Raw genomic sequence first — 20,745 nt, forward strand, 5'->3', positions numbered from 1 at the left:
TTTATATATTGCTGGTCTATGAACTGGAAAACAGTGATAAACATTATATGTATCAAAAGCCTTAAGTCTAAATCATTTATATGTAAATGAGGAATTTCTCACTAATGGTATTAATGTCCTTCCTAACAATAGTTACCTTGATTCTGAAGCTGCCAGTGGGAAGAATGCGCAATCCTGTGCATTCATCTTTCTCCACAAGATAGGGTGTGAGTGTGAGTGTGAATAATGCATATAGTCCTGAAAATCAATTTCCAAGGTATTTTTATTCTCACCACAAGATTCTGTCTGGAACATAACAATGTAGAACACATTTTTAATCCAAATGAATAGAGTAAAAAGGTGTCTTATATCACTTAACTCTGCTTGCTTAGTGGAAAAACATTAAATTTCTTTTGTAAATCTCTCATATACATTCTCACGCACAGACTGTCCTTGTAAAACCAACAGACAATGGACATGAATTTTCTCTTTTTTTTTTTTTGTTTGTTCTGTTTTTTTCATTTACAACCTTTAATTTCTTGTCTTAATGAAATGTGCCTGGAGTACACTACATATCTGCTTTCACTTAGATTTGCGTATTGCCCAAATGTATGCATTGCAGGTTTAGAAAGCATACAACTTGTTCGACAATGCAGCATAAAAATCTAAATTAAATGTATTATAAAATTGTATCAGACAATTCATCTTTCTAAAGTTGTACAATCTTCTCCCTGCTGGATTCACTGAAAAGCTGGGTGTGCAAATCAGAAGCTCTACTGACTCACAATGCTGATTTTTTAAAAAGCTTTTATCAGAAAAAAATGAGAAAAGTAATAAATACTTATTGCCTGGTCATCTCACAAAACTGGAGCCCCTACAATGGCAGGCTCTGTACTAATTTCATCAGTCTCATGGAAGAAAGCTCTGTCATAGAAGAAAGCTGCCCTCTTTTGCAGCGCCACACAACTGCTCCTTCTCTCACACTGGCAGGCGCTCCACCATCAAGGCACTTCCCAGGCTGTCATTTGTCTACAGAAATTACTCCCCATAGAAAGGCCACAATTCTGAGTTTATCCAAATTTACTAAATTAATGTCTCTGTGAATTAACTGAAGTTGACTGTAAAACATGAAATTTTATTCCAACTGGAACATCCTGCTAGGATCAACTATTTTAAGTCATGACCTTATCTGACTGGCCATATAAAATTTGTTTATCAATTCACTTCCATTGACATCTAACCTCTGGAGTGCTAGTAAACTTAAATTTTAGGAAACAAGCTTCATACTGCTTTTGGCAGGAAAGACTTCTAAGTCACTTTCCTGCTGAAAACTTATTTTCGAAAACCTGAAAGTTGTCCTTTCTTCTATTAGATCAGTGCCTTTTTTTTTTTGGTGGTGCTGGGGTTTGAACCCAGAGCTTTGTACTTGCTAGGCAGGTGCTGTATCATCTGAGTACTCCCCTCAGCCGTTAATCCTCCTATTTTATGCTTTCTGTCATAGGTGGATGACAGCCATGCACCACCATGCCCAGCTTTTTCCCCTTGAGATGGGGTCTTATGAACTTTTTACCTGGCCTGGCCTGTACCTGTGCTCCTCCTGATTTCCAACTAGATTACAGGTAGCTATATTACAGGTGTGAGACAATGCATCTGGCTTCGACTCCAAACTACTTTAAAGGCAGTCATGTAGATAAGCCAAGATGTTTCTGAATTTCATCTGATACTCAGAGAACTAGTACTCATATAGCACCTACAAGGAGAATTTTACTCCACTCAAAATACTTTACATTTTGTATATAAGGAAAGTGTGCATGAATGCCAGTTGAGCACAATGCATGGAAGATGGCACTGAAGCCCCCTCACCTATCCTTCCTTGCCTCCTGCACCTGTAAATTGATTTCCAGTGTCCCTCTCATGACAAGCATGAAATGTTGCTGTTCCTATCTAAGACCTCTCTATGGATGCCTGGCATCCCAACAGTCTCCCTTCTCATGGAAGGATTTGCTCCTGATTATCCCCACTCCCCGTTTTTTTCTTGAATCATCACTTGCTTCTTCACACGGATCCTGTTATGGGCTTTGAAACACATTCAGGGACTTTTCAAACTGGCTAAAGTAGTCATTTTGTTTTCATTTCTGTTAAAAATTCCAACCACTCAGTGATAGCTTTCCAAAATACATTAAAAATGAATACTAGAAAAATGATACTGTGCTCCAACATTTCAGCAATACTGGGTTGCTATAGGAGTTTCAATGTCTGCCGTCCGTGCCTTCTGCACTGTCAGACTTGCTACTTGCCAAGCTCATAGTTTGAGCAGCATTGCTCAACACTGGGCTCCCTTCCTTAGAAAGGCTTTCCTCCTGCAAGCAACCCTCCAGCTCTAGGGTGGGTCTCACATTCACTCACCAGCAGCACTTCGTGGAAAACCCATCACCAACTACAGCATCCATTTCCTCACCCATCTCTTCAACTTTCCTCCTCAACCCACTCCTACAGGGATTCCTTCTGCTCACCTTTACTGCAATCACTTGGGCCAAGGTTCCCACAATCAACACACTGCTGAACACAGTGTTTATAGTCACCTGGCATTAAAATAGTGAACACTTCCATCCCTCTTCTCTATGTAGTCTCATCAAATCTCATTTGTTAGCCTCAAGCCCCTGATCTCTACCTGAGCTGCAGACTAACACACCCAATCTCCATTTATGCCTAATAAGTATCTCTAACATAAATGTTCCAAACAGAACTTAGATGCTCCTTCAGCCCCTAGATTTTCTCAAGGCAATGACTGACTGGCTACAAATCCTGACCCAAGATTGTTCACTTTCCTCCATGCCACACTATCCTTCATAAATCTTGTCAAGTGGACCTCCAAAATACCTTCAGTCCATCCACTCTGCCCATTGTAGTTCCACCTCTTGGACTTTATTATCTTAGTTCTCGGCTATGAAATTCAGAGGCTAGTATGAATCAGAGTTTCTCTGACAGTGGTCCATGAGCCCCTGAAGTCCCCTGAGGACTTGTCAAGGGGTCTGAGTCCATAAGGCCAAAACTGCCTGTAGAAGATGTCATTGCCTTTCTACTGGGAGGATCACAATCAGTGTGGCTGCAGGGCATGGAGCCAAAGCACAAATCAAAGCAGGGCGCCACACAGTACTAATAGTCATTACCTCCTCTACTGCCACACACTCAGTTTTTAAAAGCTATTAATTTTTATTAAATTTTGAGTCTTTCAATATGCTGTGTGACAAAATAAAGCACTTAGAAATTGGTAACAGGAAACTAAAAAATCCAACTAAATCTTTTATTCTGCAGAGAAAGAAGTAAATGACGTGAGTAGAACACGACTGCACAATAGTGAAGAATACACTGTTCATGTCACAACATGTCATTAAAGAACAGTACATGAAATGGTGAAAAATTACTAAGTAACAAGATTCTTCCTAAAGGAAGTCAGTGCTTCACACTTTAGGAATACTTGACTATTACATGTGCCATCAGAATAAACTGCTTAATTTAAATGGTGAAAACTGAACCAGCAACAATTATAAATTATTCTTAATTCACTTTTTTTAATTATTGAGAACACACCCTATCTATGTAGAAAATCTGATAAATCTTTACTTGTATGAGTACCAACGAATCTTTTAAACTGAAAATGCATGATTTTGCTAAGTACAAAGAAATAATTATAATATTAAGCTCCATAAAAACATCAACAGGGAAGTCTATGAATATAACTTAATTAGGTCTTCTTGAGAAGTCTTCTTTAGCAGGAGATGATAGAAAGATATTTAGAAAGTTATATAATGGAATGACATGCAGTTTAACCATTGCTAATATCTTGCTCAAATAAAATAATTCTTACTTTTGAGTTTAAACTGGCTATATTTATGACTATGACCCTTTGTCTTCATCTGTCTATGACTGTTTAATTTTTTTAAACTAACACACTCACATGGTCCCCAAATGAGAAAGTGTGAACTATCTTCCTACATACCACCTGCCTAGTCCCCTTCCCCACAAAGGGAACATCTTATGAATGTCTTGTTTATACTTTTGGAAATTTTTAATGCATATAAGCATTATTTAAATCATCTAACAATACTAATTTAACATTTAATATTTAATGTAACATTTAACATAATTGCTTATACTTAATACTTTCATTTAACTTGTTAATATTTAACATTAAGTAATCTTAATCGAACCTAATGCTATGAGTAGGACTCATATTTGATGATGTTAATATCTAATCCATTTAACGTGTTTGGAGTTCTTTCTGAGTCTGTATGTAGAGTCTCTCCGTGTTCTGCTGTGCTGCCTTGGCAGGACTCCCTCCACTGTACAGCTGCACACAAATTTACTGACCTGGTCCTCTACTGAAGGACTTTTAGGTTGTTTCCAATCTTCTGCAATTAAGCAAGCTTTGAGCAAGAACTGTGTACAAATGTCATTTTGTAAGTATGTAAGGATATCTCCAATATAAAGCTATAGAAAGAGAAAAGCTTTAGAAAGACAAAAGGTGGATCGAAGCATGTAAGCAGTTCATATTTTTCAAAGCTATCTCCCAATCACTCTCCCACAGAGGTTATATCAATTTGCAGCATGTAGAGGACAGTCTATTTCTCTTACATCTTTGACAAAACCTTCTGGACTTTTTCCAATAATGATAAGTGAAAAATAATAGTGTGATTATTTTAATACCTGTGATTTTAATTCATTTTTTTTATAAATGAGGTTGAGCACATTTTCTTATTTTTAAGAGCTATTTAATTCCCCTTTTTGATGAATTACCTGTCAAATCCTTTGTTGATTTGTCTGTTAACTACAGTCTTTTTCTCAGTCTTTTTCTTAGTGATTTCTAGAATATATATATTTTGGACACTAACCACTGTAATATGAATTGTAAATATCCCCCCCACCACCTTTGTCATTTCTCTTTTGTTTTTACTTTATTGTATTTTGACCACACAGAAATTTAACTACCTAAAAATCAAAACATATCCTTCATTTCTTTTGTGGTTTGTGGGCTTTATTTTAATAATTAGAAAGTTCTTAACTTGAAGTTATACAATAATTCCCCATGTTTCCTCTAATACTTCTACTTAATCTTTTAGAAAAGTCTTTGAATCTTCAACCTATTTGGAATTTTATGGTGTGAGGCACTGATAACTTTTTCCCAGTTGGCTAATTTATAGCATTTTTACTATTAAGTTTTCACTTAATGGACCTACAGAAAAGTATGTATTTCTTCCAAATTTCGACACAGGCTTCACAACACTCTGTTAGTTAATGTTTCCCGGTTCATAGGCAATGAAGAGTATCTTACTATTATTTGATATTTCAAATAATATCAAATATTTATACTTCTTTTCAGAACTGCATCTGTTTTTTTTTGTTCATTTTTTAAAGTTTGAGAAAAGTTGATTACCATGTTACAAATATCAATCCTTTGTCTACTTAATTTGTTGACTAGATTTTCCCTAGTTTGTTTGCCTTTCAATTTTTTGACATCCAGAAAGAAATCTATTTCTCAGCTGTTATTAATCCTTCCTACTCCAAGAATATGGATTTGCCTTAATGCTGTTCTAGGAGTTTTCTTTCTTCATTTTTGTTTAACTGCTTATTCTCCAGAATTTACTTTGGCATACATTATGACATCAGTATCCACCAAACTTTTTTGACATTTGTTTCAACATTACTTATTTAATAATTTAACTCTCCATTCAGAAATGCAAAGCCCTATCACTTCCAACTCATGTTTGCTTTTTTCCTTTATTCGTCTAAATTTTAATTTTCTATTGTTTTAAAGTAGCAAACCTTGGATAAACTCATTAATTTATTTTTCATTTTATTAGCTGATGATCTTTTTTCCTTTATTTCTTTCTGGACTATCTAGGATATACCACTAAGACTATTCCTGAACCCCTCCTCTACTTTAATTACTGTCATTTGTTTTTAAAAAAAACTTTTGATGTAAATGTTTAGTACTGTGCTTTTCATTCTTTTCTTAAATTTTAATTAGTAACGGAAGCTTTACATTTTCTAGAAGAGAAAAAGATGTTGGCCATATCACATGAGTTTTGCTATACAGTATTTCACAGTTATTTCTGAAAGGCCTGTAACAGTTTTTTGCTTTGGTATAGTGGTATTTGAAATCGGGGCCTTGGGCTCATTAGGCAGATGCTCTTCCACTTGAAACACACCCTCAGTCCTCTTCTGCTTTGGTAATTTTTCAGATACGGTCTTGTGTTTTTTCCCCTGACCAACCTCAGACCACAATCCTCCTACCTGTGCCTCCCAAGTAGGTAAGATTATAGCTGCATCCCACCATGCCCGGCTTGTTGGTTAGATGAAATCCTGCTAAACTTCTGCCCGGACTGGCCTTGGACTGTGATCCTTTCAATCTCTGCCTCCTCAGTGGATGGGATTACAGCTGTGTAGCATCATACCAGGCCTATAATTGGTTTTAACGCTAGTAGTCTTAGGAAGTATTTTAAATGTTAATTTTTAAAAGTGGTTGGGTTTAAAATTATTTTTATTCTTAATGTTAATGTCTATTTCTACTACACTAAAATCTGACAAAATGCCTTATTTCTTTTCACGTTTTTAAGAATAAGTTTTCTAATTCTTTCAAAAACCAAATGGGACTAAGTTTTGTATTATCCTCACCTCTAATTCCCTGGACATCACCAAACACTTCTGTGCTGGATGTTCTCGTTAGATATCAAAATACAGAAGTCAAAATGTGATAAAATTTGCATTAAAAACAAAGAAATTACCTGAAACATATCCGTGTCTTTATCATGCGTGTACTCGACCACCACAGTCTGATTTCTTGACAAAGTATAGGATATACTGTGCTGACCTTTGCAGCTGATGGCCTAATCATGAAATAATAATAAAAAAAAAGAATAAGAACTCATTAAAATTTCATTTTACCAACCTGCCACAATTCTTTTTTGCAATTCAGGATCACAAAACCCCAGCACAAGCCTAATGGTCAGCGCCCGTCCCTGTGTTCTGTCCCCTAAATCAAGATGAGCCAAAAGTAACAATTCTGGTTTTATCATGTAATCATGTGAACAATATTCTATTTAAATCAAATCAAAGTTACTTTACTAGTTTGCAAGAATTTATTCAATCACACTTCCAGGGAAACATACGCTTCTTCCTGATTGCCAAAACTCCGTGATAGAATTTTTGGAGCAATTGAAGTAATTTAAAGTTTCAAAACTTATCTCACAAGACAGGTAAGTCAGTAACATTTTGTTATATCATTTTTTTGAGGTTAGAGATTTTAAGCACAGTACATGAGTCATTGAAAAAACCCTAAAAATATTTCTGCATTAAAATGTTCTAATTGATGACTGTGTGTCTTTAGTCTTCTATGTCTCATTTTCATCTTGTATAAGCAGTTGCTAGAGCCAGGTATTTCATGAATTAATAAGTAAGATAGGTAGGCATGGTGGCACATGCTTGTAATCCTAGCATTCAGTAGGCAGAGGCAGGAGGATCAAGAATCCAAGGCCAGCCTGGACCACATAGTGAGACCCTGTCTCCAAAGGAGAACACACACAACTTGCATATTTTTCTCTTTTTAGACTAGAACAAAATTAATATTCTATTCAAATAATCTAGAGATAGTAAGATAAGATACTGCTCTTATATTTTCCATATTAATACCATTTGAATACATCTTAAGTTGTGGCCATGAACTTTTAATACTTCTAAAATTAACAAAGAAATTGACTTAAGAAATTGTATGCCGACTTGTTTCAATTACATTTTCTCTAACTTAGCTTAATTTATCTTCATTTCTACTCTTTCACACAGGCTTTCCTATTGAGCGTTACTGTATGATGGCACTATATAAAGAAACAGAAGGACGCATACAGCAAGTCAATGGAAGCATACTGGGAACATTTACATTTGACTGTGGTAATTTCTTAGAGCAATAAGCAGTAAAAGATTCCAAATCATTCTTGAAGTTAGCCTGGGAGTGTAAGGAAATATAGGCCCCAAAGGTGACCACGTGGAAAGGAGTGATCTGGCGAAGAGATTCTTTTTTGCTAGGTGGGAGAGGGAGAGAGCAGAGAGCCAAGAGAGAGAAGTAGGAAGGGCAGGGGCTTAAGTACCCTTCAGTGGGACTCAGCATGATCTGATTGGTTAGGATCTTATGGTTCATGCTGATTGGAGGTTGGGGCAGAAGGAGAATTCAAGCTAGACTTGAGGCAGGACCGTGACCCTGGAAAACAGAAGCTTAAGGGTGCAGTAAGAACTGAAACCTATCAGTGCCATTATTGCCAACATTCCTCCCTTTTTTGTCTGTTAAGGAAGGGGGGCGTTGTGTTCACTCTGGCTTCTTTGAGCTGGCAAGGGGCGGCGTAGGGGAAGGGAGGGTTAGTTGGCAAACAATGTTGGGGTGCTGAGCCTCATGATGGCGTATACCCAGGCTCCAAAAATGAAGATTTCCTCTTCCCTGAAGTTGATGAAGGTCCCTTGCAGCCACAGGTTGTAAAGACTCTCAAGCCAATCCTCCAACCTCCGCAAGGTGGGTATCAGCCAACTATCCTGGCGTTTTGGAGAGGTTGGTATCCCTGGAGGTACAACTGGTTAAATTTTTGATTAGCAAGAGCAGACATGCAGTATGATACGAGGGAGGAAGCTTAAGAATAGGAGAGCAAGAACATAGGCACTAGGATGGGCATTGGCCAGGAGAACCACTGTGAAGTGTTGTTCCCTAGACAATTTCAAGAGTCCTCCAACTACAGAGAGAGAAATGGTGGCCATACATCATCTAAGACCCAAATAGGAATATTACAAGGAGCATAAAATGGTGTCCTTTTGGGGTCCACATTTCTAACAGGGAGTCTCATGGTTAGTTAATAATTTGCCCTGAGAAATTTCATGACTGAACTGATGTTTTATTTTACATGCTTTATTAAGATAATACAAGTATAAAAGATAATATAGATCTTTAAATTGGAAAATATTTCTTAAACTACTCAATTCTACTTACAAGTATAAATTTCCAAATTTTCACTAGTCTGAGTTAGGTAAATTCAATTGTATCAGTGTGACAAAATTTATAAAGAACTATTTCCAGTTTAAGATCGGCAGATGTGCTGGACATGTTAACTGGCTGTATAATATTTCATACTGTATACATATACCAAACCATCATGTTATATACCTTTAAAATACACAATTTTCATTGTCAGTTGTTCCTCAATAAATCTGGGGAAAAATTAAATTATAAGACAATTAGTGGATACTTGTTTATCTTTTTAGTCAGTGAAAAAGCCTAGTTTAGAAAAAAAATAAAATTCAATCAAGGAGTGATTATTTACAAAGTAAGTTATTTTAGGGTCACTTAAGATAGATGCAATTTATCAGAATACTAATTCAAACACAACTTCATGTGGAAGCACTTATTATATAAACTAAGGACTTAACAAGTGCCACCACACAAAACTTCTTAAAAAAGGAAAAACATCTTTGTATGAAAGTGTCTTCTTAGGTAACCAATATGCCTTAACTAGAAGACAGATACGTGAACCTTCCAGATGTCTGGGGAGCAGCTCACAGGTGAAGTTTCTCATGCTCAAACACCTTACCTTCAACTGATTATAAACTCTGTGTCTATTCCATAACATGTTCATCGACATTTCTCCCAAATGTACTGGGAAACTGATGCCCAGGAGGCTCACTGTGCCCACCCTGGGGCCTAGTTCAGCCCCGGGCAGGGTACCCTGGAGATACTTCACGCCACTCAGGGAAACACCAGAAACAGCCATTTTATAGGCACTAAGTTGAACCCAACTCTCCTAAGGTATGTCATTCTAGGAACAGTCCTGTGCCTAAACTATAAGCCAATATAACAGGCTTCTTATAGGGAAACTATCACCACACATGGAAACTGCCACAGCAAAGGGGAGTCTTACCCCAGCCCCAAAAAGGAAAGGAAGTACCGGAACTTTGAGTTCTTAAACGTTTGATTCAGGCTATCTTGAAGGTTGAGCCCATTTAAGGAAAATGTGTAATTTGAAACTTCTGCCAGTGTTTTGTGTTGCTAATCCTCAATGGACAGGTAGGAATTGCTCCTGTGTTAGGAAGACATGCTCCCTGCACATTTCTGACTAAGCAAGTCCTGTTGAGAGCTGTGGTTTAGAGGTCCCTGGATTTGGGCAAGACAGGAAAGTGGGAAAAGAGACTCTGTGCCAGGCCCAAAAGGTAGTGAGTGGCTTGGAGGTAGCAGGTAAAGCAAGCCTTACAGCAGGGGTGGCAGAGGCACTTCAGAATCAGTGTGACATCTATCTGCAGGTCAGTCACATCCAGTCCTGGCAGGGACTGCTCCCAGGTGATGAACCTGGAAGAAGAGACCCAAGTACTGGTGCACTGGGGCCACATTGACAGATAACCCAGCAAGCATTTGGAGCAAGAGGTGGCCATGAAAACCAGGACCCCAAAGCTATCATCGAGATTCTTGGAAAAGGAATGCACATTCCCCTGGATGACAGGAGTTCGAAGCCACATGATCTTGTCTGCACTTGTTAAAGCCTACGGTGAGGGCTAAGTTAGGTGGGGGGAAGTTAAGGGAAAGTTTAAGCTGGAGATCAATTTTCACTTTCTTTCTTGGGTCATTTCTTACAGAGAAATCTACACGTATATAAGGTATTACACTATTTTCCTTTTGCTACAATTATCAATTTTTCAATAACATTTTTTAACATTTAAAATATGACTTCCTGAAACATAGTTTTTAGTAAATCACAGATATCACTGATGTGAGTTAGTCATTTCAGTGTTTTAGAAATGATGTCCCCAAAGCACTTGTTTTAAATCTATTTCTGAAATACTGGGAGGAGGATAGGTGGGTCTTCTTTTCCTATTTACTATAATTCAGTTCAAGTACAATTATTGTAACACAGTGTTGTGATTTTATTACAATAACTCAGTTTGGAAACTATGCCCTGTACACTAAAGAAAACCAGCCAAGCAGCCTGTAGGGTAGACAACACTAATTTCTCGTGCTCACTCTCTGTTGCTTTACTGTGCGTACAAGGCAGTCGCTCTTGGGACACTGAGAGCCTCCACGGCAGGGCTGGTTTCATTTATTCTTCCATACCCAGCACTGAGGGCACAGCAGGCATTCCATGAATGACAAATGAACAAATGAATGAACTTGCTAGAGACACAGATGTTTGCAACTTCTTTATTTGGTCTTCCCCTCACCCTCCCTACCCTTACCTGTAAAGATACCAATTGTAACACTCACAGCTCAATAAAATAAATAAATAAAAGCCACTTTATTGCAAGTGTGAATTTTACTGGGTAAAATATCAGAAAATTATGGATACACTGAATAAAGGACTCCAACTTTATCCAGCTGAAGAAATGAAGCATCACTTTGTAACTCCAGATGCTCCCACCAGGCAATTTTCTCCTTAGCTGAGGCCTGCATTTTCTTATTCTGTGCCATCCATGTCATTGATTCAGCTTAGCCTTTGCCATTAAGGACAGGAACAGTTAGACTTGGTGTCCTGGTTCAACTCCCAACTACAAAGTAAATGTCAGCAAGCTCTCCAAATCTCTAGACTAAAACAAACGTGACTCCTGTCCATAGACTTTTCTTCCTCTCACAATCCTATGTGTGCATTCATAAAGGCACTTAGAAAGTGGTAATCCCAGGTTAACAGCAGGAAGGTGATCCTGCAAGATGCGTAAGGGGATACCCATCTTCATGGAGCCAAAGAGATTTCATTCAAATTTTAAAGTATACAAGGGAAATAATTAAATCTTACTTGTTAAGAGTCAGTGGGATAGCTCTTGACTACATAGTAAAAGGGAGAAAGCCCACAGGGAAACTAACTGCTTTCTAGAAAACATTAATTTATTATAGCTATGGTCTCACCCATTTAATGTAAGCTCTACAGGACTGCTAAGTGAGCTTTTGTCAACTGTGTGGGGAAAGAGGAGGGCACTCAGCCCTATGACAGCCAGTACTGGTTTCCCACCAAATGCTTCTCTCCCTGCTAGCCAAGCTGGCTCCCCCAGCAGCCTAATAATGCCAACACTAGCTCTCTTGGTCTTCTCCAAGGTGAGTCCATGGCAGTGTGACCCCATCCTGGCCAGCAGGACTCAAGAGAAATCTGGTGTGGGCCTTCTGGGGAAAAAGAAATCAGGTGAGATTCCCCCCTTCTCTGTTATTTCAAAAATGGTGTTTGGAGTTAAGATGGCTGTGTCTTGCAACACTATTGGCAGGGTTGGGGGGGGAGGAGATTCAAAAGACTCAGAGAAATTGAATGATATCATGGTATCTTTGGGATGCTGAGCCAAATTTGGAATTTCCTGTTCCCACTTCTGGGAGAAAAGTGAGTTTTAGGTTGCTTTTGGTTGGATCCTTTGTTACTTAATTGTGATATTTTATTACTAGCATCCAGATACTATTTGGTCAATCACTCTTCTCCTGGGTTTCCTATTTCAGTCATCAGCACCATCATATTCCTAAGTCCCTCACACTTAAAAGCCTCCCGTCAACTCTGTAGCCTCTCTTGCTGTTGCTGTCCATATACAATTAGCTTTATTTCCATTATATTTGATCTAACGAGGAGTCAGAGCCAGGCTCACTGATTTCACTGTATTAAGGCAAAAATCAAATGCAAAGCAGAGCAAACAATGTATAACATTTCAGTTTTTCTCATTAAATACAAAGCAGCCATTGGGCAACCAGTACTTACAAAACTCATCTATTTCCAAAGGGAGTGTCACAGCTTTCTGCTCTGGAGACCATTAGGTACAATTTGGGTTGGCCTTGGTAACTAGCCTGACCCTTGGGATGTGGGGGAAGTGATAAAGTGATACTGGGACTTTTGCGGCTAGTTTAGAAGCCCTGTAGCTTCCACTTGCCACTCTTGGAGTCATAGTGGCAGGTAAGAAGCCTGACTGACTCCTCTGACACTACCACCCTACTAGAAACTGGAGTCACGTGACAGTCCCTGGAGAATAAACTTCACTCAGGGAGAGGGAGGCCTGAAAGCACTAGGACATAGACATATAGGATAGAAGTCAACTTGGGAGTGGATGCTCCAGTTCCAGCTGTCTCAGCTGCAGGGGAAGTCCTAGGACACAGCCTTACACTCTCCTCTGGGAGTTGTGGCTCCTTTGTGTTTTGGGGTCCACCAAGAAACCCAGTCTAAGCTTGTGTTCTCAAAAGCCTTCTAAATGACAGCCACTGCCTGGCACTCTTATGGTCTGGTAGACCACATGCAGGCTCCCCTGCTGAGGTGTCACATGTTTGGGGAAACTTTATTTCCAATCTCTTTAACTGTAATTTAATATTCCATTTCATTACACACTGTAAGTAAATAGCTATACAAAATGATTACTGCAGAAAGGACCTGACAAAATGGAACGATGACTGCACTGTCCTTTCACAGCAGTTCTGTTTATTAAACACAAGCATTCTATTGCAGGGTATTTTGTTGGAGAAGAATTTTAATCACTGTGGGCAATAATAAGCCATTTTTGGGATAGGTCTGAATGGATCCCATGAGCTGCAGCTTTTTTGTTCAAAACAAACTTTGGATATGTATGTCTGTGGCAGACACATGCACACTTATGAGCAACTGAATGAGCTCCTGTGACTGTGGGGCAGCCTGGAAGTGACTGCTGGACACCTCTCTATTCTGAGTACCGTGAACACCGTGATGCAGGCAGCACAGCATGGGTACCACAGGACATCAAATGCATACAGATATCTAATAGCTGCCCTGACACAGCACTGACACCGTGTGTGAAACTGCAGCACCGCACTGCAACGTCACTGACAACCCACACTTGCTTTGTTCTGCTGAGCTCCAATTGTACACAATTACATGTGGGTACTGCAGAGATCAACTTGGTTCATGGGTTGTGGTGCTGAGGACACAGAATACTGGATCAGGTCTGCATTCTAGTTCAGACACACACCAACTATAGCCAAATTACAACCCCTGTCTGATTCTTCAGTTACTACCTCTATAATTCAGCAGCAAGGGGAGTCAATGCTGGCAGCACCGATTTCACTATATTCAAAGCAGAGGGAATGATATGGAGCGTGGCATTTTCTTTCCTCACATGCAAGCCGGTACTTAGAGTACTGCTGCATGACCCCAAGGTGTTTGCCATCAGTTCCTGTGGGCCATCACCTATGCCTTGGAGATGACTATTCTCTTTGGCTTTAAAGGTACATCAGCTATTGACTGTATTAATTAGAGATAATCCTGCTATGACAAACATGTTTTTCCAGAACTAATGACTTTTACGTCAGGATGACAAGTATAATTAGGCAATAAATCCTCAATCAGTCTGGTTCAAATTGCTACAGGGAAGATGAGGCCTCTGCCACCCTTGTCAGTTTATGTATAAAATATGTATGAGTTCTATTTCTAAAGAGAGGAGGTGGCTAAAGGAATTCACAATTTATAATGCACGCACACACTCTTTAAAATATTCCCTTTTCAAGGAACCATATTTCAAACAAAGGCTTCAGCCAGGGCTACAATAAGAAAGTCACAGAGGGCTAACCTGGATTTCATCAAAATCAGTAGTATTCCCTCATAAATCAAAATGATAAGCCAATTTGTTAGTGTGATACCTTTGAACTTGGCGCTGGGTTGCTCCTATGCATATCCTAGCTCAGCTTGCTGAGCACCCTGGTAAACCATGGCAGAGAACCTACTGCATGCAATGTACAGAACAGAGCTGGTGCAGATGCAGCTAACCAGCCAGCAAGCACAGATGCCACAGGGTAAGAATGTTTAAGCCTGCTTCTAATTTGAGGTCACTCTTAATAATGACGCTGGATTTAGTTGGTTGTACTGGTCACAAGAGAAGACCTGACCTGGATATACTTCAGAAGATATAAACATCAAGGTCTTTGTTTAGAGAGGGGAAAAGATCAAGTTCATGCACTTTGTAAGTCTGTCCCCAGGAATTCTACCACTTCCAGTTGGATGAAAAGCTCCTTGAGGGCAAAGACTCTTGTTTTTTAAAAACAGCCTTCAATGCTGGCAGTCTATTTTGTGGTCAACAGTACAAATAGGACTGAATTCCCACTCCACTGTCGGAGGGCTGTGAGACTCTGGATAAGTTACTCAGGTGCTCTGTGCCTCAGTTTTGTAATCTGTGTAAGGGCTGGTATTGTGTTCCCAGGAAGGTTACCATTGTTTAACAGCAGAGATGTTTCATCTGCTTCAAAATCCACCTAGGTAACAAGTGAAAAGTTCATATTCAAGTTTGCATGGATTATTTAGCTGTTTTAGAACCTTGACCTAATGTGCAGCCTCTTTTGTTCTGTGTTATCTCTTTTGGAAAACTGGAGTGAAGCAGAGTTTTTCCACAGGAATGCTGTGACTTGTACACATATCTATACGCATAAACATATTCACATTAGCAGCATGCAGTGTACACAAGTTACTGTAAATGGTGGCCTATTATGCCTTTGGAAATTGTACTGCCTTTTGGAGACATCTCTCCATACTGACTCTGTGTGTCAGCTCTTGACAGAGCAGGAGAGGGTAAGGAGGAGGTCCTGAAAGTGTTACACCCATGGTACAAGGCAATGCTCTGGAACCGAGGTGTTAGGACTGTTGGCCACCTAGGATTTGATCATGTGACAAAGACCATTCATGGTCACCCACAGAAGAAGGGTGGAGGGGCCACCCTCACCTGGTAAGAGGCAGAGAAAAGTAAATCCCAACAGAATCATTTTCTAAGGTGGCAGTGCATTTGCTTTCCAACATTTTATGGTCCTAGACATGAGCAAGAAGGAGCATGGGAAGGAAGGAAGAGCATGGAATATTTAGGTGAAATGCCAAGAGTAAGACAAGGCACACCTTGTTTCTGAAGAGCACTGAGGGAAAGTACACAGGCATCCACAGGATGTAAAGTGTTACAGCGAGTCAGTGGGAAATGCAAGTCTTGATTTGTTAGCCCAAGCAGGCAAATTTCCAGATGCTATAAATTGGATCTGACACAAATCGATTTTATACTAAGATACCCAAAGACCTGGCATATAATTATTTTAATATGTACACCAGTTTATCAGCTATCCAAACCATCCCTTAAGTACTTAGAAATAAAAAGACTTCTTCAGATAAAACAAAACACAAAACCCTATTGATTAGTAATGGTGACAGATGTAAAAGTCTTCATTTAAAAGATGTTAAAAAAGAGGGGAGGGGTTTAATCTTTTTCCCCTCATTTGACTTTTTTTTAAAGACTTGGCCTACATTTAAAATTTGTCAGTGTGCTAAAGAATTTCATTTTCTTTATGGAATCACTTAAGTCCACAATTCTACTTACATAGAACCACAAAAATATTTATTTTCAAAAGATAACATGTATCTTGGCAGCTGGTATTTTCAAGATATTGAGCATGCTAGACTCATGCAAATTACAATCCTAATATTCAAAATTTAGAATAAATGAATGGCTATCTTTCCTTGGAAGTATCTGCCACCACACAAAACTGTCCACAAATATCTTTGGTAGGAACTTGGGCATGGTTGAATGTTACTCCTCGAATGCCTCGTTAAACTGAAATTCTTAAAAGGTTCCACATTAGCTGAGTGCCCCTCAGCCACATTGTGAGTTTGTCTCCTAACCTGTGAAGTACTCCCACTATTACTACCTTGAAGGGTTGCTGGAAAAACTCAGATGATGTCTGTAAAGTATTCAGAGTAGAGTACCCAACATGTAATTCTAGTATACAATTATTTTGATTATTTAGCATTCCTAGTGCCTACTGGACAACTTGATAGGTAATTTCATAGAGTCTTTGGGTTCTTGATTGATTCCTAAGGAAATAATATTTTTAATAAGGAAAAATGTGCACAAAGTGTCAAATGTGAGCAGGGAACATATGCTCCCTCTAATTCCAATCTATCACAGAGAGACCCAGTATTACTAGTTTCTTGTGTATCCTTCCAAAGTAAACTCTTGCCTACACTAGCGTAGTGTTTCTATAAGAAATGACGGCTTACCATACATACAGTGTTCCATTCTGCTTCCTTCACAAAACACAGTAACTTATACAATGGACTACATCATGTAGTTTTAGTGTTGGCTCACTCTTTTTTGATATAGATGTAGTCTTATTTATTCAGTACATCTCTTTTTGGTTGGTGTTATTTTTTTTTTAACTGTAAGTGATGATGCAATAAATATCCAGGTATTCTTTTTGCATATAAGGGACATATCTATAGTATAAATTCCTGGAAATACAATTGCTGGATCAAACAGTATATGGCATGTATACTTTAAATACTGAAAAATATTACAAAATATATTAACTTCTCAGAGAAGTTATCCCAATTTACATTCTCACTGGAAATAAATGGGTGTGTTCCCCACAGCCTCACCAAAACAGGAAGTTACTGTTATAATCCTTACCTTCTGATATATAATAGACGATCGCATTATACTTTTCATCACTGTTTCTAGTGTTATGAATACGGCTGAACAGTTTTAAAGGATGAGTAAAAGTTACCCCTCCTTTTCTTGACTGTGAACTGCTTATATTATTTGGCCTCTACTCTTTTGGGTTGTTGCTGTTTTTCTTATTGGCTTGTAGGTTCTTTCTATATTAAAGAGGTTACTCCCATTGTCTGTGATACAGGGTGCTATTACTTACTCTCACTCATTGAGTTTTGATTTTAAGGTCCATTTTTGCCTTGCAGATTTTTTATAGTTATTCAGTTAAACTTGTATTTTCTTTGATGATTTGGGGGTTTTATTTCATAAGGAGAAAGCATTTTCTCACTCCTAATGAAGAGTTTCTATTTTTTTCTTTAGCACATTTATACTTTTACTTTTTGTGTTTAAAAATATCACTTGAACACGTGTTTGGTCATGGTACTTAGAATGGACTACTGTGTGTATCAATAGTTTGTTACTTTTTATTGCTGAGTAGTATTCAATTATAAGGTATGCCGCAAACTGTAGATCGTTATTCTGATGATGGACACAGGGTTAGTTCCATTTTTTGACTACTGGAAACAAATCAGCTATGAATATTTATGTACAAGTTTTTATACAGACAAAGGCCTCTATTTCTCTTGGGTAAACATTCAGGAGTAGAAGACACCACCAAATTGCTTGTATCATTTTGCATCAGCACTGAATGTGGATTCTATTTTCTGAACATCCTGTAAACTTTGAGACTGTCAGTCTTTCAACTTTAGCCACCCTTGGGAATGTACAGCAATATCTCACTGTTCTTTTGGCAGTACTGGGGTTCTGAACTCAGAGCCTCACACTGGCTAGAGCAGTGTGAGCAGTGCTCCAGCCCTTTTTTGCTTTAGTTATGTCTCAGGTAGGGTCTCACATTTTTGCTTGGGGCCAGCCTTAGACTGCAATCCTCCTATCTACAGCCTTCTGCATACGTGGGATTACAGATATGTAACATCATGCCCAGCTTATTGATTAAGATGAGGGTCTCATTAACATTTTGCCTGGGCTGGTTATGAATTCTGATCCTCTTTATCTTTGCCTTGGATTAGCTGGGATTGCAGACATGAACTACAATGCTTGGTTTCATTATGGTTTTAATTTTCATTTCCCTAAGGACTAATGAAATTGAGAATCTTTTCATATGCAATTTGTCACCCATATAGCGTCTTTGGTGAAGGCTTTGCTCAACAAGTTCACTAATTTTCAAAAACTGGATTGTTTATTATCTTATGAGTTTGAGAGTTCTTTATGTATTCTGAATACAAGTTTCTTATTTTCTCAGTTTGTACCTTATCTTTACACACTATCAACAGTTTCTTTCAAAGAACATTCTTAATTATTATTTCTATTTATCAATTTATTCTTTTATTAATGGTTTTGGTTTTATGTCTAAGAAATCTCGCCTAACCCAAAGTGGAAAATATTTTCCTATTTTCTTTAAGAAGATTTTGTTTAGGTCTGTGAGTCATTTTGTGCTAATTCTTGAACATGGTGAAAGGAATGTACACCATTTCCTTATCAATTGGAAAAGACTATCATTTTCAAATGTGATTTTTGCTGAAAATCACATGTTCATATATAGGTGGAGATATATGTGGATTTATTCCTGATAACCTATTCATTTTTACACCAATGTACCACACTGTCCTACTTACTGCAGGCTTAAAATAAGTCTTAATGTCAATGAAATATTCTAACCCTGGTCTTGTTTTTCAAAGAAGTTTTGACTATTTGGGGTTTATATTTATAAATGAATTTTATAATTAGCTTGTTAGTTTGAGAAAAACCTGCTGCCATTTTGACTGAGGTTGTGTTCAACTTACAAATCAATGGTGACAGAATTCAAATCAATATTTAGTTTTCTAATCCATGAACTCAGTATCTCTCTCCAGATAATTAGGTATTCAGTTTCTTTGGTGCCATTTTGTATATTTCAGCACAAAGGTCTTTCACATCTTTTGTTAGATTTATCCTTAAATGCAGTTAATTCTCATTTTCATAGTCATGTTATAGAATATTGTCACAAAGATTAAACTAGTGAGCATAAAGCCATTGCTTCTAGGAGAAACTTTTTCTAGGTTAAGATAAACCTAGAAAATGAGGAAAGTCTCTTGTCACACCATTTTTGTCAACCAATCAATACATAACTTTGTTTTCTTATAAACAACTATGTACAATATTTCTCATTAAAAGAGTAGCTGAGAAAGGTTTAGCATTTTCCTGATCCTGGGTAATATGATTACACATTTCTTTGGCTTTCAATCTCACAATAATGATATACACTATGCTTTTTTAATTAGCCATGATCTCATGAGTCCAAAAACTCAGCCACTTTTCTGTAATTAAATCATATACTACAGATGATACTTTAGTACTTTCTGGTGCAGCTTCTCGTACAGATTGCCAAATTTCCTCTTCCTTTTTTTTCTAGTGTACTATATTAGTAAGTTATTAACATTAAACTCATGGTCAATCAACAACACTTTAGGTGAACAAAGCCTATCTAACAATGCATAGTCTCTGTAAGGCATATCCCAGCTTTCTTACAACTAGGATCACTTGATAGCACTTCAACACTATGCTTGGAGCCATTTTTAATAGTGAAATCATTAAGAAAAAGCACAAAAATGAGAAACTTGGCACTAAGTAGCTCAAGCAAAGTACACTTGTTTATCATATGAGAACTGAAGCAAAAGACAGAGCTTGGCTTTGCTGGGCTTCAGCTGGGAATGTACACATCAGATCAGGCAAAACTTATGCCACTTTGCACATGTTCAGGAATGAATGCAACAGGGCCATGATTATTGACTTCGGGTTTACAAATACATTTTATTGAATATATGAATTTGTAAACATGCAATCTACAAATAATGAAGATCAAGTACATTTTACATTTTTATCCATTATAAATGGAATTTAAAATTCAATCTCTGGGCTTTTGTCTTTAAAAAAATCTTTTCCATTATGAACTCTCCTTTCTTTGCCTTTTCTTCTATATTTTATATGATTACTTAGAAGAATGAATATAGGATTTCTAAACCTGTTGAAATAACCATAAGAAAGGGACTAAGATAGAAAGGAGAAAAATAGAGATGAACCAATTCAGGTTATAATACATATATATATATATGGAACTGTCACAAGGAAACTCCCTGTATAAGCTATCTTAAACAAACAAAAATGTCTTTTTAAAAAAAAAACATACAAAATTGGAGAATAGAAGGGCAGAACAGGGCCTGTTTGCGGGGTTGGTTTGGTTCCAGT

The 20,745-nt window shown here is 37.9% G+C and overlaps 1 protein-coding gene across 2 annotated transcripts in view; it reads right to left on the minus strand.

Moving 5' to 3' along the window:
• Nucleotides 1-20,745, minus strand: part of Peli2 (pellino E3 ubiquitin protein ligase family member 2) — a 140,838-nt gene that overhangs the window by 12,010 nt on the left and 108,083 nt on the right. For both annotated transcript variants that reach the window (XM_020185965.2, XM_074067914.1), the window contains exon 3: nt 6,765-6,866. In XM_020185965.2, the coding sequence (XP_020041554.2) occupies nt 6,765-6,866 (102 nt within the window). The remainder of the gene's footprint in view (nt 1-6,764; nt 6,867-20,745) is intronic.

Source organism: Castor canadensis, chromosome 3, assembly GCF_047511655.1.
Source record: "Castor canadensis chromosome 3, mCasCan1.hap1v2, whole genome shotgun sequence".
Classification (NCBI taxonomy): domain Eukaryota; kingdom Metazoa; phylum Chordata; class Mammalia; order Rodentia; family Castoridae; genus Castor; species Castor canadensis.